This window comes from Opisthocomus hoazin, chromosome 4 (assembly GCF_030867145.1).
Source record: "Opisthocomus hoazin isolate bOpiHoa1 chromosome 4, bOpiHoa1.hap1, whole genome shotgun sequence".
NCBI classification, from domain to species: Eukaryota; Metazoa; Chordata; class Aves; order Opisthocomiformes; family Opisthocomidae; genus Opisthocomus; species Opisthocomus hoazin.
The window spans coordinates 89,187,610-89,212,648 of NC_134417.1; the positions used below are offsets into that span (position 1 = coordinate 89,187,610).

Sequence of the window (25,039 nt, forward strand, 5' to 3'; positions counted from 1 at the left end):
GGGTCTTCTTGTTGACGCAGTCCCATGTGGAGCTGATGAGGAGTCTGCCTCATGGCAGCGGGTGGCCCTTGCTGCGAGAAGTTCTGGGGGCAGACTTCATAGAAGACTGACTTATCAGTTTGGCCCTGAAAAAACGAGTTGATCCTCTCTTGAGTTGTAACTGCTCACCAGTTTGGTCCCTCTCCATGAGCTACTGGTGACGTCCTGCCACTAGAGGGGGAGAAAGATCTGTAGTGTTGGCAGAAGGTAGCACTGATACGCACCAGAGACCGTACCTCTTGCTCCAGTGGGATCTGGGACACGAAGAACAAGTCCTTGCTCCGTTCAGCACTTGGTGGGTTTTTATCTTGATGTTTCTACAGCAGAGTGGCTTTTTTAAGCTGGGAGATAGGGTGGTCAGGAAAGTTCAAGATGTCGCTGCAACACAATGCACCTGGTTCTGCTGGTCCTCACGGTTGGCGCGTGTTGTTTCTTTGCAACAGGGCTCAATAAAGGACCAGCTAAAAGCTTACGGTGCTCTGACCGAGAACGTCACACGGAAGTACACCAGGCAGATCCTGCAGGGAGTCTTCTACTTGCACAGCAATATGATTGTCCACAGGGACATTAAAGGTGAGTAGATAATAGAGAGGCTTCTCGCTTGCTTGGGTTTGTTCAACCCAACCTCCCCCCACCGCAGTCTAAATTCTTGTGTGAAACATAGTGCTGAGATTGGGTACTTGAAGTGTTTTTGCCCCTGGCCTTCACCAACATGAACCATGAGAATCTTGAACAAGCAGTTGAAACCAAAATTTCGTGTCATCTTCCTGCTTGGGAAGCCCAGATTAAGTACTCCTGAGAGGGATTATTGTTAACTGCCCTCACGCATCTAAAAACCTGGTGTAACATACGCAGGAATTGAGAGGCCCTGATGCTCAGAGCGATCTGAGGCTCTCTTCTGCTGTCTGCACGTGGGGAGGATGACCTCTCGTCTCCTGTTCATTGCTCCCTCTTGGGAAACCTGCGGAGTGAGATGGTCCGGGAGAGCCGATGGGAGTCCCCCCCCCTTGGCGAGCTGCTGTTGTAGGAGAGGAGGGATGCGTGATGCTGAGTCCAGCACCACCAAGGCTCCCTCACGTCCAGCTCTTTGCCTTTGCCCTTCCTGCTCTCCTCGCTGTAGCCACTTCAGCTCAGGTTGCTGCTTCATCTCTTGGGGTTTTTGGTTTTGCTTTTCACCCCTAGGTGCCAATATTTTGAGAGATTCTGCTGGAAACGTGAAACTTGGAGATTTTGGGGCCAGCAAACGCATCCAGACCATCTGCATGTCTGGGACTGGGATTAAGTCTGTCACGGGAACACCGTACTGGATGAGCCCAGAGGTTATCAGTGGAGAGGGCTACGGAAGGAAAGCTGATGTGTGGTAAGGAACACGGAAGAAACCCCACCACTGCCACTTAAACAAATCATAGAATCATTAAGGTTGGAAAAGACCTCTAAGACCATGAAATCCAACCGTCAACCCAACACCACCACCAACGCCATGATCCCTTTGGGAAGCTGGAGTGGGAGCAACAGGTATAGCTAGTAGTTGGAAGGTGGAGCAGTGCAGAGGATGGAAGTGCAAGTTAAATGTTAGGATCAGCTGTGTGGGAATCCAGAGGGAGCATGTTGTACTGAAAATCCCAAAACAGGAGCACTCAGAATCACAACTTGCTTTTGGAAGCTCTTACCACGTGTGAGGGCCGTGCGCAGCTCGACCCCGTAGCTGCTCTTTAATTCTGGAAATTGGTTGATAACAAAGTTTGCTAAAAGAGATGTTGAGTTTTTGTGGCCTTGATTTTATGTCAGCTAAACCTAGCTCGGAGGCTCTGGGGGGATCTTGTGTGGCCTCTCAAAAACTGCTGAGCATGTGGCTCAGGCACAAAGACAACCAAAATCTTTGGCTGCCTGTGAATGTTCTGATCTGTGGAGATCCACAGATGTCAGCTGGAGCCTGAAAGAGTAGGGATAACGCTACCCTCCCAGTAAATGGGACCACTGTTTTTGCAGTGTGCTTTCCATTGGGTGCCCAAGCAAAGCAGGGTCAACAAAACTCGTCCCTCTGATGGAGCCCTGCTTGGGGGGAAACCTGGGGAGGCCTTAGCAGGCAGCCCTGCACCGTCTGCTCTGCCCGATGGGGGGTTCAATTTTTGTAGGAGCAGCTATGAATGGCAGTGGCAGAGAGGGTCCCTGCTGAGACCAGGACTCCTCAGCAAGCACAGGGAAACCTGCCAGGCTCTGTGCTGCTCGTCTGACGCGCTCCTTCTCAGGTGCACGTTGGAGATGAAGTCGGGTGTAGGTGAACACGTTTCATTCTGGCTCAGCTTCCCGGGGAGCTGCGTGCTGTTGCTGAAACCATGGTGTCTAAACTGGTGCCTGGGTTTCCCTTCAGGGCATGCTCTGATAAGGTCTCTCACGTGTTTTCACAAAACTTAATATCTGCCAGCTATCACAGGTGGAAAAGCCACCAGCTTTAGGGCAAGGCCTGCAAGTTCACTCTCGCTGGTGGGAGCGGAGAGCCCTGTGCCGAGGGTGTGAACAGGGAGCTTCAGGGGGCCATGGGTACCAGAGATGTGCACCCATCTTTCACGCAGGTTTGCTCCCCGTTCCAGCCAGGCGCCATCCCAGCGCCGATCAGACTTCAGATGCAGCCACCCCAGTCCCTTACCCGCTGTCTCACCCTGCGTGCTTGGCTTTGTTGCAGGAGCGTGGCCTGCACCGTGGTGGAGATGTTAACGGAGAAGCCGCCCTGGGCAGAGTTCGAAGCCATGGCGGCAATCTTTAAAATCGCCACGCAGCCCACCAACCCGCAGCTCCCCGACGGCGTCTCGAGCTCCTGCCGCAACTTCCTCAAGCAGATCTTCGTGGAGGAGAAGCGGAGGCCGACGGCCGAGGACCTGCTGAGACACCCCTTCGTCAACGGCGGGCTCTGAGCCCGGGCAGCGGGGATGGGGAGACGCCGGCGGGAGGGGGACGGCCGCCAGACCCGGGGCCCTCTGCGGTGCAGACCTCGCCCCGGGGCTGTCCTGGCGCTGGACCCTGCCGGTCCCTTCTTGCTCGGCACCCGCCACGTTGTTGGATTTCCAAGCTGCGCTCAGGAATTCGGAGCGAGGGACTTCCCGGACTGTGCGGGTGCTGGCCGGGGACCGAGTAACCTTCTTGCCGCCAGCGATGTCGGGGTCGTGTCCCCTCGTCGTGTTACTTCTCTCCTGGGGAAAGCAGAGCGAGTGGGATCTGCACCCCCCAGCACGACAGCGACACTGGCAGCGTCCCCGGGAGCGGCGGAGGAACGAGATGCTCGGTGGCGATCACCGCCTTTCGCAGGGGAACAGACACGGGCTTCAGCCAAGCCGGAGGAGATGATCCTCAGACCGCAGAGTCGGGGGGACCCGGCTGTCCCCGTTCGCAAGGGGACCAAACCCTCCTGGAGGTCGCGGACCAGGCGGCGTTCAGTACTGCTCTGTGCCTTACGCGGTTACAATCAAGGAGTGATGCTCGACTCGGCGCCAAGCACGGAGTCGGGCGCAGCGACGCAAGCAGCCGCGTTGACTTTGCCTTTGTGCGTGTGTGTGCGTGCGCGTGTGTGTGAGTCTGGGAAGAAGGGGTCTTCTCCGGGCGCAGGAGGTCTCTGCGGGGTCCACGCACAGACGGATGCCTGGGACCTCAGCCACGGGCCATGCAGGGGGGATGTTTAGATGCTGCTGACGCCTGCGGTGGCAGCTGGATGCAGATTTCCTCCCGCCGCGTATTTGGAGTCGTAGGAGAAATTGGGGCACTTCAGAGCACGGTTGTGCTACAGCCTCTCTGACCGGCACTGCCCTGCTGGAAATCCTGGGCAGGGAGCAAGCACAGAGTCCCTGGAAGCTGATTAATTAACCAGATCTTGGTTCTTTTGGGCGAATTAATTGCAGCATCCCACCTCCCCCTTCCCTGCTGCATCAGCTATTTCCACTTGTCTTGGCAAAGGGTTAAATAAGCAGTTACCAGGGGGGTTGCCAGCTTCAGGCCAGGGTGTCAAACACAGTTTGATTTTAATTTTTTTTTTGTTTAATTCAAAAATGAAAAGTGTTGCTTGGCTGAAGGGGAAATGAAAACGTGGTTGTTGCTGTGACTTCGCACATCCTTGAATTCTTCCGTGTGGAAGGGATGGAGCCTTGGCACCGGCCATGCAGCGGTGGGAGCGTTTCCTTGTCCGCGGTCCCAAAAAGAGAAGCAAAAATTAGAGTTATTTCAGTTTAAAAAAAAAAACCACTGGTAGTGTTAGAGCAAATTAAAACAAGCAGCTAAAACATTTCCCTGTAAGCTGCTGAGGCCGGTGGTTACCCAGGCTGGGCTCCAGTGAAGCCGGCGGGGCTGCGGCGGGACGACACTGGGGGCTGGTGCAGTCGAGCTCGGCGGTGATGGGCAGCTCTTCTCCGGGGGGCATGAAGGCATCTCCGTGCTCCAGGGGGGATGGGGAATCTTATTCTGTGAATAGGACCAAATCCTATGGCTATTTCTGTTCAGTAATGTGGGATGGATGAAAAAAACACAAGAAAAAAAATGCTCAGTGTTGGCTGGGAAGGGTTTTGTCAGAAGAGGGTAACAAAGTGTGTTTTCACCAAAGCTAAAAAAACCAAACCCAAACCATTTTTAAGCTGTTTGCTCCTCTTTCATTGACTCTGTTGGGGTTTGACTTTCTCAGCCTTTCGGTGGGGGGTGGGTGTTTCCCTTCTTCACAAAGCCTTGAGAGCAAAACGGGGTTCCTGGCTGCCCCACAACGCTCCCAGGGCCCCCAAAGGACCCAAATTCTTCTCCTGGGGGTGGATGTGGCTCGTGTGTGTGCGTGTGTGTGTGCGTGTGTGTGTGTGTGTGCGTGTGGGACTCGCTCCTCAGGTGCCTTTGCCTTTTTATTTTTTCAAACCCTTACAGTGTTCTGATGTACAGAATGAAACTAGGAAAAGAGAATGTAATATTATGCTATGTAAAGTTGATTTTTGGTTTTGTTCTGATTTTTTTTGTTTTTTAATTTTGTTTCGTTTTGCCTGTTGTGGGCCCGGTGGCTTTCCCTGAGTGCTGCGTCGTCGTGTATGATCCATCCACAAAGGATTTTCTCTGGGGGGAGGCTGGCATGGGACATCTCATTTTTAGGACCCCAGCAATGATGCGAGGGCTGGAACCCCTCTGCTGTGAGGAAAGGCTGGGAGAGGTGGGGCTGTTCAGCCTGGAGAAGAGAAGGCTGCGGGGAGACCTTAGAGCAGCTTTCCAGTACCTGTTGCAAGAGAGCTGGAGAGGGACTTTTGACAAGGGCATGGAGTGACAGGACAAGGGGTGATGGCTTCAAGCTGAAAGAGGGTAGGTTTAGACTGGATATAAGGAAGAAATTCTTTACTCGGAGGGTGGTGAGGCCCTGGCCCAGGTTGCCCAGAGAAGCTGTGGCTGCCCCCTCCCTGGCAGTGTTCAAGGCCAGGTTGGACGGGGCTCTGAGCACCCTGGGCTGGCGGAAGGGGTCCCTGCCCATGGCAGGGGGCTGGAGCTGGATGTCCTTTAACGGTGCCTTCCAACCCCAGCACGCCGTGGCTCTGTGGTCTCCCTCCCCCGCCCACTGGTCCCAGCCAGGCCGGGGGCACGGGGCAGGGACGGAGCTGGTACGGGGGTGTGTGTTTTTAAAATTTATTTCATTTTAATTTATTTTCATTGATTTTTTTGTTTAAAATTCCTTAAAGGAAAATGAAAAATTCTTTGCTTTTCTTTGTTTCTATTTTTTTGTTGCTTTTCTTTCTTTCTATTCTCTTTGCACCTTTTTTCTCTTTCCCTTTATTTTTTTCCTATTTTAATTTGGTTTTCTTCATCAATTTAATTTTTTTCATTTTTAATTTACTTATGTACTTTAGCCTATATTTATTTATTTCTAATAGTTTTGTTTGTTTGTTTTACGTCTTTAATTTTTCCGTGCCCCCCTCCCCGCGCGGAGCTGCGGCCTGGGGTGCGCCTTGGGGGCGGGGCTACCCGGGGGGCGGAGGGCGGTGCCATGCAAATGAGCGGACGACCCGCCCCGCCCCCCCCCCCCCTTCCGCGGCGGCAGTGCCAAGATGGCGGCGGCGCCGGGCGGCGGGTCCCTGCGGCGGGTGCAGCTGGTGCTGGGGCACCTCGCCGCCTCCCACCCCCGGCCCACCGGGACCGGCGTTCGGGCCGCGCCGTGCGGGAGCCGCGCCGGGGCCGCCAGCCCCGACGACGTGGTGGTGGTGCACGGGCGGAGGACGGCCATCGGCCGCGCCAAGCGCGGCGCCTTCAAGGTAACGGCCCGCGGTGCGCTACCTGCTGCGGCCAACAGGTCAACCCCCTCGGGAGGCGGCAGCGTCCCCCTCCCCTGCCCGGCTGCGTGGCGCGGGCCTGGCCGAGGCGGTTGTTGGGTGGCGGGGCCGCCGTCCCGGCCGCCCCCCAGCGCGGGATCAGCCGTGTTCCTGTCACGGGGTGAACCCAGAGGCTCCGCTCGCCGAGCCGGGCGTCGAACCTGGCCGCAGTCCCCTGGCTGCGAAGGCCCCGCAGAGCGCGCCGGGGTGAAACCGAGCTGGGCGTGAAGCGGCGTGCGCGGCCGTGCCTGGGGGATGCCCAGGGTAGAAACCCGGCGGAGGAATTCCGTTTTCCCAGGAGAACGCGGGCCGTCGTGAGCTGCGGAGGAGGAACGCTGCGCCCCCGGGGGCCGAGCTGGTGGCAGGGCCGTTCCTGGTGTTCGCTAAGTAGCGCCAATCCCCTGTGCTTTTAGGATACCACGCCCGACGAGCTGCTGTCCGCCGTTATGGCGGCTGTCCTGCAGGATGTCAACCTCCGTCCTGAGGCCCTGGGAGACATCTGTGTGGGTGAGTGAACAACCTCCGTCCGGACTGGAAGCTCCTGCTCTGGGCAGCTCTCTGGGACGGGCTGCTCCTGGTGTCCCGTGGGATATGTGTCAGTACCGTGGGGTTGGAAGAGGTTCCAGTGTAGCTTCAGGTCTGTGAGACCAGGACGCCTGTTCTGCCCGGTGCCGGGGCTCTGGTCTGGGTGCCGGGCGGTACCAAGCCACGGGGATGCGAACGTCCCCCCGACGCCCGCAGCAATAGCGAGGGAAGCGCCACCGATTGACCAGAATTGTGTCTTTGCACCCAGGAAACGTGCTGCAGCCTGGAGCTGGCGCTTTGATGGCGAGAGTTGCCCAGTTTCTAAGGTAAACTCCTAACCAGAACAAGGTTCCTCTTCCCCTTCTCGGGCCTTGGCTGTGGAGCGGCGCGGGGTCAGAGGTTGCGATGAGGCTGGTGCGCTCCTAAGAAATTACAGCAAATCACCTTTTGCCTAGAAATTAGACTTTGGCCGGGCGTTTGGAGAACCCTGATGGGGTTTGGAGAAGCCTGGTGGTAACGGGCAGGCAGAGGCGGGGCTGATTAACCGCTTCGGGCCTCTAAAGGGGACATCTCATTTTGTGGGCTCCCAGCTGTACCTGCGGCTTCTCCGTGCCGCGGGGCTGCGTGGGCCTGAAGCCCTGGGGCTGCCTCGAGTCTGCGTTCCTTTCCCGCTGTCACGGTTGATGGCTCTTATTGAGCTGGGTCCCAGCTTCCAAATATTTCAGCCAGCGTCTGTTGGAGAGGTGTGGACACAGCCCACCAGTTGTTAGGAATATTGCAGAGCTTTTCAGTATTCCTGGCCCCGATCAGAGCTCGGGAGCCAGGCACGCGAGAGGGCCCTGCTGACAGAGGACCTTCTGAAGGCAGACCTGTGGGGAAACAGCTCCCAGAGCCCCCTGCGAATCGAGTTTGGAAATTATCTATGGACTTTGCTTTCCCTTGGTGCAGTGCCAAATAGGTCAACAAATGTATAAAGGGACCTGTCTTGAACTTGAGGGTTAAGGTTTAATGAAGTGGCTTACTGCTGTCCGTAGAGGTTTGGGTTGTTGGTGGATTTCATCGCTGAGTGTTTGCCAACACTGTTTTATTTTCTAGTGGTATTCCAGAGACGGTGCCGTGCTGCACCGTGAACCGGCAGTGCTCCTCCGGGCTACAGGCCCTGATCAATATCGCTGGTAAGTGTTGTGGGCGCTCGGGTCGGAGTCGATGCCTACCCCACCCCAAGTGCTCATTTCTCCTGTCCTCCAGTCTTTCTGACCAGAAAAAGTAGTGACAACGTCTTCTGCTGTTAGCAATTTTCAGTGTGTTGGTGGTGGAATACTCTTCTATCCTTGAGTGGCCGAGTTTACCCCTAGAGAAGTAGCTTGGCTTACTGAGGTTAAGTTCTACCATCACTTCCACATCAGGCAGCTTTGAGAAGGGTCACAGAATGGCAGAGGTTGGAAGGGACCTCTGTGGGTCATCTAGTCCAACCCCGCTGCCAAAGCAGGGTCACCCAGAGCAGGCTGCACAGGACCTTGTCCAGGTGGGTCTTGAATATCTCCAGAGAAGGAGAATCCACAAGGCTGCTCCCTGGGCAGCCTGTTCCAGTGCTCTGTCACCCTCAGAGTGAAGAAGTTCTTCCTCATGTTCAGCTGGAACTTCCTATGCTTCAGTTTGTGCCCGTTGCCCCTTGTCCTGTCGCTGAAAAGAGCCTGGCCCCGTCCTCCTGACACCCATCCTTGAGATATTTATAAACATTTATTAGGTCCCCTCGCAGCCTTCTCCAGGCTGAACAAGCCCAGCTCCCTCAGCCTTTCCTCGTAGGAGAGATGCTCCAGTCCCCTCCTCATCCTCGTAGCCCTCCGCTGGACTCTCTCCAGTAGCTGCTCATCTGTCTTGAAGTGGGGAGCCCAGAAGTGGGCACAGTACTGCAGATGGGGCCTCACTAGGGCAGTGTAGAGGGGTCCCTCATGTCCTCTCCAGTTGCTTGTCGGGTCGCAGCTGGTCTTCAGCCCCATCAGCTCCTTGGCCTGGCTCGTGTTCTGGCAGGCGGGAGGGCGGCGGGAAAACATCGTTCAGCTGTCGTGGGTGCCTTGGGTGCTCGTGAAGCTGCAGCTGGAACGGAAGCGTTTTGCTCCTGGTGATGGTAAGAGTGTTTCTGCACTGCTGTTACAGGTGGCATCCGCAACGGATCGTATGACATTGGCTTGGCCTGTGGGTAAGAAAGTCTTTTTACGGCGTTTGCTTAGGCAGCTTGAGAGCAGCGCTCAGTCCCTCTGCAGCAGCTCTTGTGTGAGGGATGAGAAACCCCTTCCAACCAGATCTGTCCACCCAAGGAAACAGATGCCTTCCTCGTTTGAAAAATGGATGAATACAGTCTTAAAATTAGGACCTGAATTTAAGTGGTGGCTGCAGATGCAATTTTTGTGTTTCCAGAGGCTGCTGAGTGCTTTTGCAGGTGATCAGGTCACATTAAAGGGTCTGAGGGAGGGTGCTTGAAAATCCTTTAGTTCCCCTGGAAGTTCTGGCCCTGGTGACGTGTCTGCTGGGGTTGCAATAGGAGGCTGAGCACCTCGTAGAAGCGTGCAAAAAGCCAGTCGTGTCAGGGTCCTCTGGCTCTGCTGTAGGATACCGCTTATGTGCAGAGCTCTGAGAGCCTGAAGGAGCCTGCCATGATTAGTTTTTTAACTGATCTCCAATTAACCGATCCCCAGTTAACTGGTGTCTTAGAATACCAGCAGCTACCTTGGATAAAGGAATTAATGTCCTACCCAGGCTAACAACTGTTCTCCAGACTTAAAGGAGATGTTTTTCTGTGGTGGACGGGTGTGCTGTTCTTTCCTTTGGTCCTAACATCATAAGAAGTGTTTATTTTTTTAGAGGATTATGGAAATGTTAGGTTGGCTTTGGAGAAATACTAGTGACCACATACACGTTCACTTCAGAAGAACAAATTAAAAAAAAAAAAAGTATTCAGTAATCCTGAGGCTAAAATATTGAGTTTTTCTTTTTCTTTACCTTGGTAACTCAAAGTCTTTCTTGAATTATTACTCTGTGCAGTTGTCTGGTAGCCCTTAGGAAAATATTTATATTTACAACTTCTCAACACCTGCACGTACCTGGCTGAGCAAGATCTGGTGCTGAGAACGCCCTTCTTAGGCTGCTGCGAAACAGACCGCTCGGCAAGACGGGCGCGTTCCTCTGGTGTCGGCTGAGCGCTTGGGGGTCACGGGGAATGCTTCCGCGTGGGCGCGCGATGCTTCTCGCTCGCGTTCGCTTGGGTAACACCCTTGTTTCAAGAAGTCGCTTGGCGGCGTCCACCAAAACCATGCGCTGAAAGGTGCCAGAAGGCACAAACGGTCTGGGATCTTTGCACCTTTGGGTGTGCAAGCCGCTGCGTTTCATCGCGGGAAGTTTTCCAGCCTCTACCCTGCGGAGCCCTCCACGAAGGCGTAAAATCCATATATTGCAAAGAGCTTTTGCGGGTGGGGTTTATCCCAAGTCGTGCTCTTCCCCTGAGCAGCCTCGCCCCCTCCGTAGGTGGAGAGATGCTGGATGACAACACAACATGCCGCAGCTGTGGTTTGCTCTTGCTTAAAACCCGATTTTTGTACCTTCCTTCAGGGAGTAGATGCAGCTGGAGTCAAGTAATGCAGCGTCCCGTGTTACAGTTGGTTGAAATTCCTGATAGCTCTCACTATAAGCTGCTTTGGGAACAAGCCTTATTTTCTGCTTGTCTTGTGTTTTCCAGGAGTAGTTTCTGTGTTACTTACTCTTTGTGAATGTATTTGTGTGGCGCAGAGCAGAAGTCAAACCCTCTTCCCACCACAGGCTGCACGGTCTACACCGGCTTTACAAACGCTCGCTCGTCTCAAGCGATGGCTTTGTATTTGTGCAGTACAATTGGGTGTCTGCAGTCTGTGCGCTCGGCTGTGAGTCAGGCTGCAGCCTCTGGGATCCATGGCTGGAATTCTTTGTGTTGCAAAATACAAATGGCGTAATGGTTTGCTTCATACTTTTTATACTGCCAACCAGTTCTTAAGCTGCAAGGGGCATTTTTATGGCTGCTGCCAGTCTCGCTGGAAGCTCCAATCCTAGAACCTTAGATTTCTTGTTATTTTCGAGGACAAAAGTGCCAGAATCGTCAGCGATTTCTACCTAGCTGTGGAAATGAGAGAAATCAACTGTTGAAGTTGGTATCCTGTCCTTAGTGAAACAAGGACCAATTCGATCTAGCGGTGTGTTTCCGTTTCGTGGTGATTCTTATGCTGATGACTGAAGAGCTGCTGCGTCAGCCGTAATTCTGGCTGCAGCTCTGCAGGGTGATAGGAGAGGCACGGTGTCGAGGTGCTGAGGTTTCATCAGCCGTAACTGAGCAGCCACCACAAATGTAGTATGGAAGCACTGGTAGCAAATTGAATTTTTTCTTGTGTTCAGGGTGGAAACGATGTCCCTCAGAGGCGTAGATAACTCTGGCGATATCAGCTCCAGCGTGATGGAAAACAGCAAGGCTCGAGATTGCCTCATTCCCATGGGGTAAGTGTTTCCCCTTCGCAGACTGAAGGGGTCTCTCGGTGGCCTGTCTCCTCCCTGGCCGTACCGTTTCAGATCAATCTCAACGCGGTGAGCTTGGATACGTGCGTGTTGGCATCCTGGCTCGTGGTGGAGGATTAATTATGTGCAGTGGGGGAGGATCAGCAACTCTGCGGAAAGATTTCCTTGTCTTAGGTCTTAAGCTCAGTGGCTTAATGAGCACGGAAAATGGGTCTGAACCTTGTTTTGGTCGTTGATCTAATGTGGAATTTGCTTCTGCCGAGTGTTTCTGGGTTGAGAAGGCAGCAGTTGGCTTTGAGAATAAAGCCAATGCTTATACCTGGTGGTGTCTCGGTAGAAGCCAGCTGCGGCTCCGTTAGATGAGTCGTCGGATTAATTCTGTGATGTTGTTTTCCCCAGAATAACATCAGAAAATGTGGCAGAGAAGTTTGGAGTTTCCCGAAAGAAGCAAGACGCCTTTGCCTTGGCTTCCCAACAAAAGTAAATGCTTTTTTTTGTTTGTTTGTTTTTTAAAACCTTTTAGTTAAGGAATAAATACAGCTAGAAAACGTGTTGCTACTTCCCAAGAGCGGTTAAGTGCAGCCTTCATGTTGCCTTGCAGAACTTAACAGTGACTAGAGAAGCTGGAGGTGGTCGGAGGGAAGGTCAGTGCGTGTCCCGGGTTGTGTGGTCAGGAATCCCGAGTCCAGAGCTGTACTGATTGTCTGACTATCTTGGGCACGTATCGCCGGGCATGCGAGCCTTGAGCAGTGAGTGCCCCTGTGTTTCTTGGCATCCAAAGGGTACAGGTTTCTGTAACGAATGTGTGGTTCACTATTCTCATAGTGGCTTTGGCTCAGTATCGTTTGAAACCGAACGTGGGAGTGGCAGCAGAAGGAACCTTCCCCAGAGGAGGAATATTTAAATGTAGCTGTTTCTCGAGAACTGCTGAGCTCAGGAGAAGAGCGGCTTGTCTGCGCTGCAGGTGTTCGGCTCCGAGCGAGTCCAGTTCTACCTCCCATCACCTTCCTTTTGGGGTAAATCCCTGCCAGAGTCAGCCGACCCCTGGCATCCGCGGGGCTGTGCTGGCAGTCCAGTGCCGGTGGCAGGGGATACGGGAAAGCTGCTGCCATCAAGGAGTTAAACTGACTTTCAGAGCTCTGTTTAAGCATCGCCCCGGTCCAATTATTTATCTAACACAGGAAGCCACTGTGCAGGCCAGTTAACATTTAAATTCTGGCCCTGCTTGTCGGGAACTTGGCGTGCCAGCCGTTCTCACTGACATTGAACTGATAACGCGGAAGGGTACGTGAACGCCATCCTCGCCTCTCGCAGGGGGAAGAGGGTGATGTGCTGGCCTCGGTCTCAGGATGTCTGTGGAGTTACTGATCTGTCTTTCAGCACTTTGCTCAAACTCTTGCTTACCTGGGAGTATTAAATATTTTCATTTTATTAGTAAAAGTGTGAAGTGGTGAGGGGTTAAAACAAGCCTGCAGTCTCCAACTCGTATTCTCTGTAAAGGGTGCTCTGCTGCGGGAAGGTGAATCTTCTAAATCAGCTCTACTGTGGAGGCTTTTAAATACGTTGTTGATAGGAAAGATGCAAGCTCCATGTCCTGAGCTAATTCTAATTTAGCTGATTGCGTTCTGCCTACCTAAATCAGTCCGGTCATGTCAGTTGTTCCCTGCAGCTAATGCTGCTGTCTCGGGGACCAGACCCTATTGTCATGCGCCTTTACCGCTAAATTAATGCCTTTCTGCGTAGTCACACTGAACCGTGCAACAGAAATTGCAGTCATTGGGGTTGAAAGGTTACATGTAAATGCCAGAAGATTGCACCTGAAGTCTGTGGTCTAAAACTCAACTTGTATTCAGTGGGACAAAACCAGGCATCAGTGAAACTTTAGCCATTCCTTAACTTGTCAGAAATGATTAGCATTGTGTGAAGGCTTAGCCCATTTGCCCTGTTTAACTCAAAAATAAGAATTGATGTTTGAGCATCAGGATTCATTGATTTTCTTAGAGTTGTGATGTGACTGAACCACTGGATAAGTACAACGTCGTGGTGTGGGCTGGTGGTGGTCAGGCAGTCACAACGGTGTTGGTGGGAACAGAATGGGGATCTTGCTCAGAAGTGTGTGATCCTGTGACTGGGTTTGGGGAGAATGCCCATAATGTTAGCGATATATTTCCCATGACGTAGAGGTAAGACGTTTGTCTTCCCATAAATGGAAACACGTATTTGCTGTCTTCCCGTCCACTGCTCAGTGGTGGTGTACCTGTGTACCAAGTCACACTGTAGTTCAGTCTCTTACTCGCTGGTTTCTCTGACTATAGTGCTCTTGCAGTTCACCTCTGGAATATTTTAACCTTTCATACTCTTCTCTGACAGAGCAGCAAAAGCTCAGCAGATGGGACTGTTCAAAACTGAGATTGTTCCAGTGAAGACCACTGTTCTAGATAACCAGGGCAACCAAAAAACAGTCACCGTGCATCAAGATGAAGGGATCAGGCCCTCCACGACCCTGGAAGGCTTGGCAAAGCTGAAACCCGCCTTCAAAGAGGATGGCAGCACTACAGCAGGTCAGCTCTGTTGTTCAGTTTGTGGTGTTCCTGTGGGTTCCCTGCCCACAGGGAAACGTGTTCAGGCAAAAAAGGTGTTAATAGATCTCTTCCAACAGGTAACGCCAGCCAGGTCAGTGATGGAGCAGCTGCTGTTCTCCTGGCAAAACGCTCAAAAGCAGCACAGCTGGGGCTGCCAGTCCTGGGGGTGCTCCGGTCCTTTGCTGTGGTTGGAGTCCCGCCCGACGTCATGGGCATAGGACCAGCCTACGCGATCCCTGCTGCTGTGGAGAAGGCGGGTGAGAACCGTGCGTCGTCTGTACCGTGTTCGGCACAAGGCAAATCAGACTCTGTGGGCTGAAATTCGAGGTTGTGTTATTCAAGTGTGTGCAGCTATCAGCCATAGCAACGGGGAACTTAAATTCGAAAGCTTAGAAGAGATCCCAGCTGGGATTGTTGTAATACTCTTCGCTTGTACTCGCGTACAAATTGCCATTCGCTCACCTTTGAGAGGCTCAGGATTAAATCCCTGCACAGTCTCAACAAACAGTCAGCATGTGGCGGTGATTTCCTGTTCACTTAGTGCTGTTTCTTCTTCCTTCATATGACCAGCCTGTGAGGGTGCTGCTTTTGTGTTTGGTTTTTGTGGGTTTTGTCTTTACAGTTGTGGCATCTGACCAGTGGAACAGGCTTTCCTCAGGGTTCTTACCATGTTAAATAGCTTTTATAGCTGATGATTTTTGTTGTGGCCCCCTGTCATTGCTGTGGTCGCATCCTCACCTGTAGTTTTATCTTTCAGTCCTGAAATACCCTTCAATCTTTAATCCCTCTGCAAAGAAATCACATTTAATCTAAGGAAACTTGGCAAATGCAGTGACATAATACCGTGGACTGTGACATTTCATGGTCTCTAGATGTTTTTGTACATAAACATGCATAGAAGGGTAGACACCCCACGTGGAGCCAAGGTCCCCCCCTTATTGTCATTAGTGGAGTAGAACCAGAATTCATAAAGGGAGGCTTTAGGTGAATTGCCCTCTCTGATGTAGCCAGAAGGCAAAAATGCCTCCTTTTAAATCCTGACTTTTCTAAACCGTAGGTCTGACTCTGAATGACATTGATATATATGAAATTAATGAAGCCTTTGCAAGCCAGGTGAGTGATCGTCCTGTTTGAGTTGCTGCATTCCTTGGTAACTCAGTGTATTGGTCTCCAAATGAAGATTTGAACTTGTTCCACATGTTACGTCTTCAACCAAATGTTAATAACGTGCACAGACTGTTTTCCCTTTGCGTCAAACAAAAATAAGCAGGGCATTGCTTGGACAGCTTGATATTAAGAAAAAGAATCGGAAAAATATGTCCACTGAATAAGAATGTAATCCTTACTATCGTGTCCTCATACCAACTTGCAAGATTTCTGCTTCACAAGGGCTGTAATTCGTTAGCGGGTGGTGTCGTTCTGAGCGTGTTGTGCTCATCAGCTTGGAGGTCCTTAATGAAAGGCAGAAACTTCTCTGCTGTGTCTTCCACAAAACTGTGATGTGCCCGCCAGAAGTACGTGAGTGCAGCTGAGATGCAGGTGGTGGGCGTAGGTCACTGCATGTGCTTTGGTTGGTGACATAGTGCCACACCTTTCCACCAGGAAACATGGTCTAGCTGGGGTCGGGCCTCCGAGTACCAACTGCTTAATGCTTTTAAGAGCAGCTGACAGAATTGATGTGGATTTTGTGTAATAACAAACATACTTGGAGCTAAATTCATTCTGAGCACAAATCTTTTGAAGCCTCTAGAGCTGTCTAGGATGTTTTGCTGTCCCTCTTTACATACGGACGAGATCACCAGTCTTCTCTCCAGGCCTCTATTGCAGAAGAGCTGAGAACTAGCTGAGGTGAGAGCATCTCCATGAACCGTTCCCTGTCTTTCTAGGCTGTGTACTGCGTTGAAAAGCTGGGCATTCCCATGGAGAAGGTCAACCCCCTGGGAGGAGCAATAGCACTGGGGCACCCACTGGGCTGTACTGGTGCTCGTCAAGTCGTCACTTTGCTGAATGAATTGAAGCGCAGAGGGAAGAGGTGAGCACTGAGGAACAGTATTGGCCTGAGTGCCTTGCGTGTCTGTAAGTAACTTAGGCTCAGAAGTCACCGTCAGTTGGGGTTAAGCTTTCTCCATCTCTTGGATAGCTTTGAACGTGAATCCCGATGGCTCCCGATAGTCATCTGACTGTCCAAATTTACCTTGACCTTTTACGTAGCAAAGCCATGCGGAGGGCAGTGGTAGGAGGCAGGAAAGGAAGAGTTTCTTCTTCAACCTATCTGAATCAAAGCAGTTCTCCTAGCTCAACCCCGCTGCTAGTGTGTCTGAGGCCGCTGGCTAAGGAGCTTGCTCCTGTCCAGAAAGCAGGCAGAGAAACGTGTGTCCATGTGTCCTGCAAGCACCCAGCCAGAACTCTGAGGCACCAGGACCTGCTCCACAGTTAGCATCTCCTGGTGCCACAGGAGAGCAGTGGGTAGCTCGAGTTTGTCGTAGTCTTTTTATTCCCCAGATGATCTAAACCACATCTGTCTTAATTCCACGTGCTCTTTCGTTTCAGAGCGTACGGCGTTGTATCGATGTGCATTGGAACTGGCATGGGCGCTGCCGCGGTGTTTGAGTACCCAGGGAACTGATGGAACAGCGCAGCAGCTAATTCTCTGCCTTCTGCAGTAACAGCAAATGATTTGCACTGTGAAATCAAGCGGATTCAGGGATGCGTTACTAGATCTACAAATTTTAGGCACAAATCACGAAGCAGAGTAAATCGTACCGATCTGCTAAGCAGGTGGGAAGGTGCAGAACTGGCAAATGGCATCCTGACGTGAGAAATTAGTTCAGGTGAAGTTCAGCTGCAGGCCCTTGTGCTATGAATGAATAATTTCTAATTTAATTGATCACTTTCTTCTGCGAATATTGTCAGAGAGAAGTAGTTCGTGGTAGAGCATTTTTGGATGACAAATTGCTGAAACAGTTGCTCAGAATGAAACCAGTGCACGTGAAAAGGCTTTTCCGGGGTTTTCTTAAAAGATGTCACCATCTTGCGAGAAGGCCGGAACAACTCGTTTTGAAAGCCGTGCGAAGCCTGAACACCTTTACAAGCCTGTCTGTCCCGCCCAAGGCGTAAGCTGGCCATGTCTGAAATTGTCCCTGCGCTGGAGGATGTGCTTTAGCTTTCTGCTTGTCACCAAGCTGCCCTGAAGCCGCCAGTGGGGGAAAGCGGAAGGACGGGGACGTCATTTACACAGGAGCAAGCAAACTGTTGAGGTGCCTGAATTGAAAGGGTTTGAGGATTTGCTAGAAGCCAGGAAAGTGGCCATTCCACCTGTTACAACACCTGCCTAATTATTAGCTTCTGTGACTCGTAAGTTAGAGGACAAGCTTATGCTTAATCATATTTACTTACCAAACATAAAACAGATTTTAGCATTACTCTTACTGCAAGCACTACATGTCCCTTCCAGCCCTTGCCATTCTATGATTCTGTGTTTCATCTTGTAAAGTTCTCCCTTCCCTGTGCTTCCTCTTAGGAGCAGAAAGATCACTGGAGCTCAGAGCTAACGGCTTGAAAAAGAAATGCATTCATTGTCTTTGGTATGTTAGAAAAGCTTAAATTTGTAACACAGACTGAAGTTCTTTGTCCTGGCTCTTGGCTTTGCACTTAATAATACAATGGGGCTCTTGCAATGTATTTGTCTTGTTTTTTTAATGATGATCGTTGAAGGATGGTGATGACCTAATGATGATAATGATGTTGAAGGCTGTGACTACTTAGAGCTGTTTGGTATTCTCACATTCCTGTGCTGTAGCCTGTCTCACTCACCCAGCAATCACGCAGGCTGTATTTTGGAGCAAAAAGATGAAGTTATTTAGAGGGAGCAGAGAGGCATATCCTTTTTTCACACTGATGTTCCTGCATATAAAGTGTTCTCATTGCTGGTACAAGTCTGTTTTAAACTAGGCAGCAGGCAGCTATCGGGCATCTTTTGTTTTCCCCCAGTGTGGATTGCAGCCCTCTCCTCCCCACACACACCGCCTTTAACAACAACCTTTTATATGATGGGAGTGGAAAACTGAACAGGCTCAGAAGTGGGAATTTCGGTGACCTTTAGCTAAAGGAATACTAAAAACATTTAAAGAGAAGTGTGAGTAAATGGGAACCATGTGGGGGGAAAGAATTAAAAGGAAGAAGGGTTCCTCCCTGTGTGGCTGAGGGGGATGTTCTCAGTGCCCAGGCATGATGAAACACGCAGGCTGGTGATGTTCCAGGGAGTCTGGGGGAAGTTGGCTCTTCCCTTTTTCATGTAAGGCGCGGAGAAAACAGCCCGGGGAATGCTGACCTACTCGCTAATTCTTGCTTTTATGATGTGTCAATGTCCATTTTAATGTCAAAAGACATAAACAAGGCAAAACAAAAGCTGCTTTTTAAGGTAGGAACAGTCTTTAATTGTCATCTGAGGCATACTGTGATGTGCAGAGGGTTCTGGCCTAACTGTTACCGTAGCTACTTCGCAATTTAAAACCGATGATTTTGCAGAGCCTGGTTCTGTGGCTAACGGTAAGCTTGTCACACCAATAAAAGTGATGGCACAGAATGAGATTACGACTCTGAAGTACTGTGAGCTTTTTTTCCTCATAACTTAAAATTTCTTTCTGGCAACATTCCAGTTCGTATTAAAACAACTGAAGTAGATGGAAATATGGGCGCAACTGATGGCACATCTGCACCCAACCCATTACCTTGACGTGTCCCACACTGCCGTGCTTAAATTAAGTCTTCATACTTCCCATTGAATGTTCCTCGTCCCCTGAGCTGTAGTTTGCAAGGCTTCTCTCCCAGCATTCCGGTAATGGTCATGATAGTTTCATATTCGATGTCACTCCTAAAATGCACAGGGAAAAGACAGTTTGGTTACAGCTAGATGCAGTGTTTAAGGGTGACATTAGTTACTTTGCGGAGGAAAAAGGGGACAGTGGTGCCCTAAGACGTAAACTACTCCCAGTCACAGGCACCGGTCTCTGAGGTTAGTGTCGAGTCTGTGGGTGGCAATCTCCCTTCATCGTGTCACGTCCCACAGCCATGCGTAGGTTACTTGAAAAGAACGGTCCAGCCTGTACCTCAAGTAAAGACGCTGGATTATTAACTTCATGTTTCAAAGAAAAGCTTGAGTGTCTTCCTACTTGTGAAATTCTGTTTGAGTGAAATAAATAAAACGAAGCTCTGCTAGGGGCTGGTGTTGGGGGAACACGTGCCTGCGCTGCTTTGATGTGAAAACTTGTCCCTGTGACAAAGTTTGAAACAGAAAAAGTTTGTCAGCTCCCCTAGACAAGGGGCACTCCGTGGAGTCCAGGTTGTAAACGAACATCAGAAGCTTACAGCAAGTGTAGTTTTGTGCTAAGGGAAGTCTTACAGCAGAATTCGCCTAAGGCCGGTGCTGCCCGACGCTCCCGAGACTGCTGATCTGAAGGACGTCTGCGTCTGAGCGACGGCCGTTGTGAAGGCCGGAGGCAAGCGCCTGTTCTGCCAGACAACTTTGATTTTTTCCCTTCTCATAAAAAAAACTCCCCTGCAGGAAGGCCACTGATTTAGGGAGATGAATTATGAAAATCACCTCACACCTTGCATACAATTATTTACTAATGCCGCGCTGGTCCTGAGCTCTGCCTGTGTTGGGAATTCATCTGGAGCTGAACAGATGAGCTGGCTGCTACAGAGCGACACCTTTGCGCTCTGGTACTTTCAGGCATGCTGATGAGCATAGCTGTTGTCAGACAAAAAGAAGTGCTCCAGAAAAATTCAGGCAGCCAGGAGCCTGGGGAGGTCTCTGGTCCACCACGCTGCTGGGAGCAGAGACAGCTTAGAGCAGCTGCTCACGGCTTGTCCTGCTGAGGTTTCCACGGCTTCACAGAATCACAGAATCACAGAATGTTGGGGGTTGGAAGGGACCTCTGTGGGTCATCTGGTCCAACCCCCCCTGCTGAAGCAGGATCACCTACAGCAGGCTGCACAGGACCTTGTCCAGGCAGGTTTTGAATATCTCCACAGAAGGAGAATCCACAACCTCCCTGGGCGGCCTGTTCCAGGGCTCCGTCACCCTCAGAGGGAAGAAGTTCTTCCTCACGTTCAGACGGAACTTCCTCTGCTTCATCTCGCAGCGTGTTCCAGGGAGATCGAAGTTACGACCGTAACTCGTGTCACCTGGAGTTTGCTTCTTGAAACTGCCCTGTCAGCAGTGTTCAGAGTTCACTGAAATCACTGCGGTAGACTTGTCTTACTTGAACTTTCTGCCACCACGTGATGGCTTCCAAGAAAATAATTTGTAGTGGAAGCTGAATTTTACAGGCGTTGTATCTCTCTAATTAGAGCAAAGAAATTAAAGGCTTTGGGTCACTACCTCTGCCATTCACAATTTAATTCCCAGCCTTGACAAAGGTTATGATAACATACCCACAAACATAATCAGAACAATATTAGAGGTTTATAGGACAAAGTAATTTTCAGCAGCTCTCTCCTGTTCTTTGCTGTCATTTGCCTGCAGCTCACGTTATCTTCATTGCGTAGAAAACCTTTGGACTGGAGGCAACAAAAATACATCGATTTTTTTTTCCTACTCAGACATCAACATGACTGTCACATTAAACAGTGCACCAGGCTAAGCAAAGGTCAAACAAATCGGATCACTGCATTAGAGCGATGTTTTGCTCTTCTTCATCAGGTGGTACCCTCAATTCGTGTAGGGAAGTACAGGGTTTAAAAAGTTTCTTTTGGAGAGCAGCCACATAAATGATACTGAAGACTGAGACTGCTCAGGACACGGCCCTTTCCTGCGTGACAAACAGATGCTTTACTGGAATTCTGAACTACTCCAGGCACACTTCTCCCTCTGTCCTAACAAACTGCTGGATGCATAAAGCCCTCGACTGTTGTGTCAGCTCCTGCGCTGAACTGCAGGCCTGAGATTTGCCCTCTGTTGAAGACATTGCCCTAAAGAAAGGGAATTCACCCGGTGGTACCGAGGCAGCGTGCCATGCCAGCTGTGGGAACGGCATGATTTCGAGTGGGTAAATCTGAAGTCTGAATTTCTGGGTGCCATTTCCAGAAGAAATCCCATCGATGGGAGCAGTGTAGGGAATGTGGTTAGACGGGAAACGTACCAGCTGGAAGCACAAGACTGGCAACTGTCAGAAGCAAAAGGAGCAGCCTGATAACACCAGAACAGAGCAGAAGTGCTCTCCGCTTTCAGGGACCACCCACACCGTAAGTCTGGGCTTGACAGGGCATAACAGCCAGATTTCAGCCCTGTTCACCGTACCTTGCTGTAAAGCTGATCTGCAGAATCTCCTTGGTAGGTGGGTCCCCTTCGCGTGCCTCCAAAATGCCATTAGCAGGGGAGACAGAAAATACTTGCAGGTCGTTCTGCCTTTCCTGTTCATCTGCAGCGAAGGGGAGCAAATGTCAAACACGGCAATACAAGACCCTTTGTGCAGCGTGTAGCACTCAAACCAACGCGCCGCCTTGCTAGCCAGCTCAGAAATCACATCTTGCTTTCTGTGCACGTGGCCAGTTTCTGTGTCCATCCTCTAATCAAGGGGAGTGATCAATGCCCCCCCCCCCCCCGCCCCGTCAAAATAACAAGGCCCTGATCTTCTGTGCTTTGAAGCCCATCTGTTGTTACCATCATTAGGCATAAGCTCAAACCAAGCTCATGAGGAGCTGCTGCTTCTTGTTGCCTCTTAGGACTGTGTTATAAATGAGCAAAGCAGGTCCACTGCCTGTGAGGGCTGTGATTCAATCTTGGATAAATCTGGAGTAACTGGTGGAATCGGTAGAGATACATTGATGCGAGAAAAAAAAAAACACAGAAAAAATAAAAGAAAAAGCCCACATAAGTGAGAACAGAAGCAGACCTGATATGTTTGCAGCCAACATGATCATATATTGGCTATATATTGAGCTGCGTGCATGCAGTCTTACTAATGAAAAACACTGAATAGTGACACTATGTAACGAGGAAACCCAGTTGCAAACCCAGAATACCCAGCAAAGCAGTCCAGTAACTTCTACAGCCACTCCTGTTACGCAGGAAGACGTGTTCAGTCTTGGTCTCTGCAACAAAACAGGTCTTGAAGTCAACCGTGGTGCAAGAGAGCTCCAGAACTGGAACAGTGAGGTAGGCAGTCACTGGGACCAGCTGCAAAACAGAGGAAAGGGAAAGGAGTGGAAAAAAACCCATCTTGTTTTTGTAGGGCTTTAATAATACCTGCTACAGCTGGATCATTCTTACCTCGAGCACTGAATGAAGAGTAGTTGTTCTGTGCTCTTTCGTAATAGAGTCAATTCCCTATTCTACAGCCTTGAGTGAATTGAGCTGTTGCTTGTTTTACTGTTTTGGGATATGTTCTCAAACCAGACACTGTGGTCTTAATGAAGTAGCACAGAGTGAACATTCTGATTTGTTATTGGGGTTTTCTGTGGAGATGCAGACATTACAGCATCTCGTCGTCCCTTAGGACTGTATATGGCCCACTGTGAGTCATTCAGTTGGTGCAGATTGCCCAAGATTATTAATAAAGTGACTGATATGGTGCTCGGATCTTACACGGATTGGTCCTCAGAAAGACCTGGTATAAAAAAAAAAAAGAATGCCTGCAGTGTACTGGAACTGCTGAAGACTTGGGGCGGGGGGTTACAGCTTTCCATCTGGAAGAGATCGGTCTCTAAATGCGTGTGGGCTGTGATCACACCACATGCGCGAGAGGCTCAGGAGACGTTCAAGCAGCGCTCGGGTGCCGCGGGAGGCAAGGCGTGGTGACTCAGCCGCTGGCATGTTCGCCGAGACAGGCCTGGCCCCGCGCCTCAGAAGGACGTCGAGAGTCAGCCCGTGACTGAGCGTGCTGCCCTGTGACGGAGCCGTATCATCGGGGCTGTCACGCCGCGCAAAGAGCTGGGGCACGAGCACCGGGGTGCTGACCCCAAACGGGGAGTCACCTGCAGGCTCAGCAGAGAGCGATCGCCTTTTGCAAATCCGTGGCCATTCGCCTTAACTGGATGACAGAGTTTACTCTACAGGTGACTATTTCAAAGCCAAGTAAATCCTAAGGCACGTTCATTCCAAGTCAGAGGTGCTGATTAAATAAATACAGCCATTTCTCAGTGCCCGGAGATCGCATTCTGACCTTACCTGGGTAGTGCGGTTACTGTGCTCAATGACCAGGTTTTGATAAAACTTCAGCTTTCTCTCTCCGTTCTCAAACTGGAGCACTTGGAATCCAGGAAGCAGCTGGGTATCTGGCACATGTTGATACGTAAGTGACTCCAGGGTTGTGTGGAATGACACTTTCACCTGCGGGAAGAGGAATTCAGATGACTGTCACATCAGAAGACACTGCCTGCAGGAAATCCAAAGTAAACACTGCTCAAAGGCCCCGGCGCACATTTTCCCACTGGAACCCAAAGGTGTCGTGCCAGCAACCAAATTCCCACTGGAACAAAGCATTGTAATTAAAGAAAAAACACAGCTATTTCCTATGAATCCAGTACACAGAGAGGGAGTGAGAAGTGAACAGCTGATCTCTGAACCACAGGGGAGAAACAGTCTCTAGCGAGACAAAGGTTCTGAATTCCTGAGTTTACAAATACCATACTCCCAAAGCTGTCTTAAAAATCTGTCTTCCTTCTTCCCACACACGCAGAACTAAAACGTGTGTGTCTTCATGTCAAAATGAACACTGGAAAATGAGAAGCACGCTTCAAAAATGCAACTATTATTCATTATTTGCACCCTAGCTAATTCTTGACTCCAGGACTTTGTTTCCTTTAATGTCATTGTGTATGCTCAAGACAAACTGGTTTCTTCTCTCTTTGCACTGCCTGCATCTAATTTAAGGAAGCGAGGGACTGCAGTCTTTGGGAATCTTTTAATTTGTGCAGTATATATATGGCTATTGGTTTATGTGAGCTCCAAAAACCACAGGGTTTTCTGCAGGAGTTTGCAACAGGTCAGAACTTATGAGAAAAGCACATGAGGGCCACTGGAGAAAAATAGTTTGTACCCACAATGCAGCAGGCAAGATTGCAGTAATTACCATTTGCTAATACACTACTATTTCCCCTGGAGTTGGGAGATTTCTATACTGCTGTGTTTTTCTTGTGGTTCACCTGGACCACGCTAACACACCAATTACTAAACTATTCTGGCACAGGATTATTATTTTTGAGCCTACCAGCGTGGTTTGCTGTGGATAAAGTACAAGTCGCGGTTGCTGTTCTTTTTCCTTCTCCTTGCTGTGGGATGTTTTGGTGCTCTTTTTGGGATCTGTGCTGGACAAGCTGAAGGGCGTAGACAGAAGGAGCCTGAAGTACAGAGGAGCCTTAGTGCAATTGATGAGTTTCAGACTCTGAGTCATTACCGAATCTGTCAAAACCTGGTGAAGAAATGATTCCGAACTGGTTAGATTTAACTCCCTTGAGAGGTTTGCGCTAGTCTGTCCTAGTCATTCAGCACCACTGGGGATCTGAAGGACTTTACCCCAAAGCAACCCAGTATTTTCTACTTGTGTTTTTCAAAATTTCTTGAGTAAAAAACCAAAACACAAATAATGTCATAAAGTTAAAAAATCTTTGAATGTCAAGGGTCACAGAAACCGACCACACCACTCTGACTCATTCTGCTATCAGACCTTTATGTCCTGAAAATAAGTACTTATTTTTCTACTCACAAACTCTACAAACAAAGAGAAAGATGTATGAAATAGACATTGTCTGAGTTCAGCTTTGCGTATTCCTGGCTCATAAGTCCTTGTAGTCCTTTTGTTTTACCTATCTTGTTATGTGCAATATAGAAAATCGCAACATGAGGCTACTGGGGATGAAGAGGCATTTTAAAAACCATGCACATAGAGCTCCGAATTCTTACAGCAGCACAGCAGTACAAACCAGCTGAATACATCGGTGCGTGAAATACTTACTCCTGACAGAGGCTGATCTGGTACGAGATCACTTGCCAGTGAATAAAACACCAGTCCTCTGTCATGCTCCATGTCTACTTTTAACCTG

At 50.2% G+C, this 25,039-nt stretch overlaps 3 protein-coding genes across 7 annotated transcripts in view; 2 read left to right on the forward strand and 1 right to left on the reverse strand.

Moving 5' to 3' along the window:
* Positions 1–5,650, forward strand: part of LOC104337214 (mitogen-activated protein kinase kinase kinase 3) — a 91,088-nt gene extending 85,438 nt beyond the window's left edge. For all 5 annotated transcript variants that reach the window (XM_075419841.1, XM_075419844.1, XM_075419845.1 and 2 more), the window contains exons 15-17: positions 483–612; positions 1,222–1,399; positions 2,723–5,650. In XM_075419841.1, the coding sequence (XP_075275956.1) occupies positions 483–612; positions 1,222–1,399; positions 2,723–2,951 (537 nt within the window). In that variant the 3' untranslated portion in view covers positions 2,952–5,650. The remainder of the gene's footprint in view (positions 1–482; positions 613–1,221; positions 1,400–2,722) is intronic.
* Positions 5,651–6,080: 430 nt separating this feature from the next.
* Positions 6,081–18,586, forward strand: ACAA1 (acetyl-CoA acyltransferase 1). Its single transcript, XM_075419846.1, has 12 exons — positions 6,081–6,293; positions 6,764–6,857; positions 7,144–7,201; positions 7,971–8,050; positions 9,033–9,075; positions 11,295–11,393; positions 11,811–11,891; positions 13,782–13,972; positions 14,071–14,250; positions 15,051–15,106; positions 15,880–16,025; positions 16,544–18,586. The coding sequence occupies exons 1-12, from the start codon at positions 6,090–6,092 to the stop codon at positions 16,617–16,619; spliced, it is 1,308 nt and encodes a 435-aa protein (XP_075275961.1). The 5' UTR covers positions 6,081–6,089; the 3' UTR covers positions 16,620–18,586.
* Positions 18,587–18,634: 48 nt separating this feature from the next.
* DLEC1 (DLEC1 cilia and flagella associated protein) overlaps positions 18,635–25,039 on the reverse strand; it is a 43,110-nt gene continuing 36,705 nt past the window's right edge. Inside the window, exons 33-38 of the mRNA XM_009943108.2 lie at positions 24,952–25,036; positions 24,208–24,408; positions 23,166–23,327; positions 22,022–22,175; positions 21,297–21,417; positions 18,635–18,866 (exon numbers count right to left, since the gene is read on the reverse strand). Of these exons, the coding sequence (XP_009941410.2) occupies positions 18,749–18,866; positions 21,297–21,417; positions 22,022–22,175; positions 23,166–23,327; positions 24,208–24,408; positions 24,952–25,036 (841 nt within the window). The 3' untranslated portion in view covers positions 18,635–18,748. The remainder of the gene's footprint in view (positions 18,867–21,296; positions 21,418–22,021; positions 22,176–23,165; positions 23,328–24,207; positions 24,409–24,951; positions 25,037–25,039) is intronic.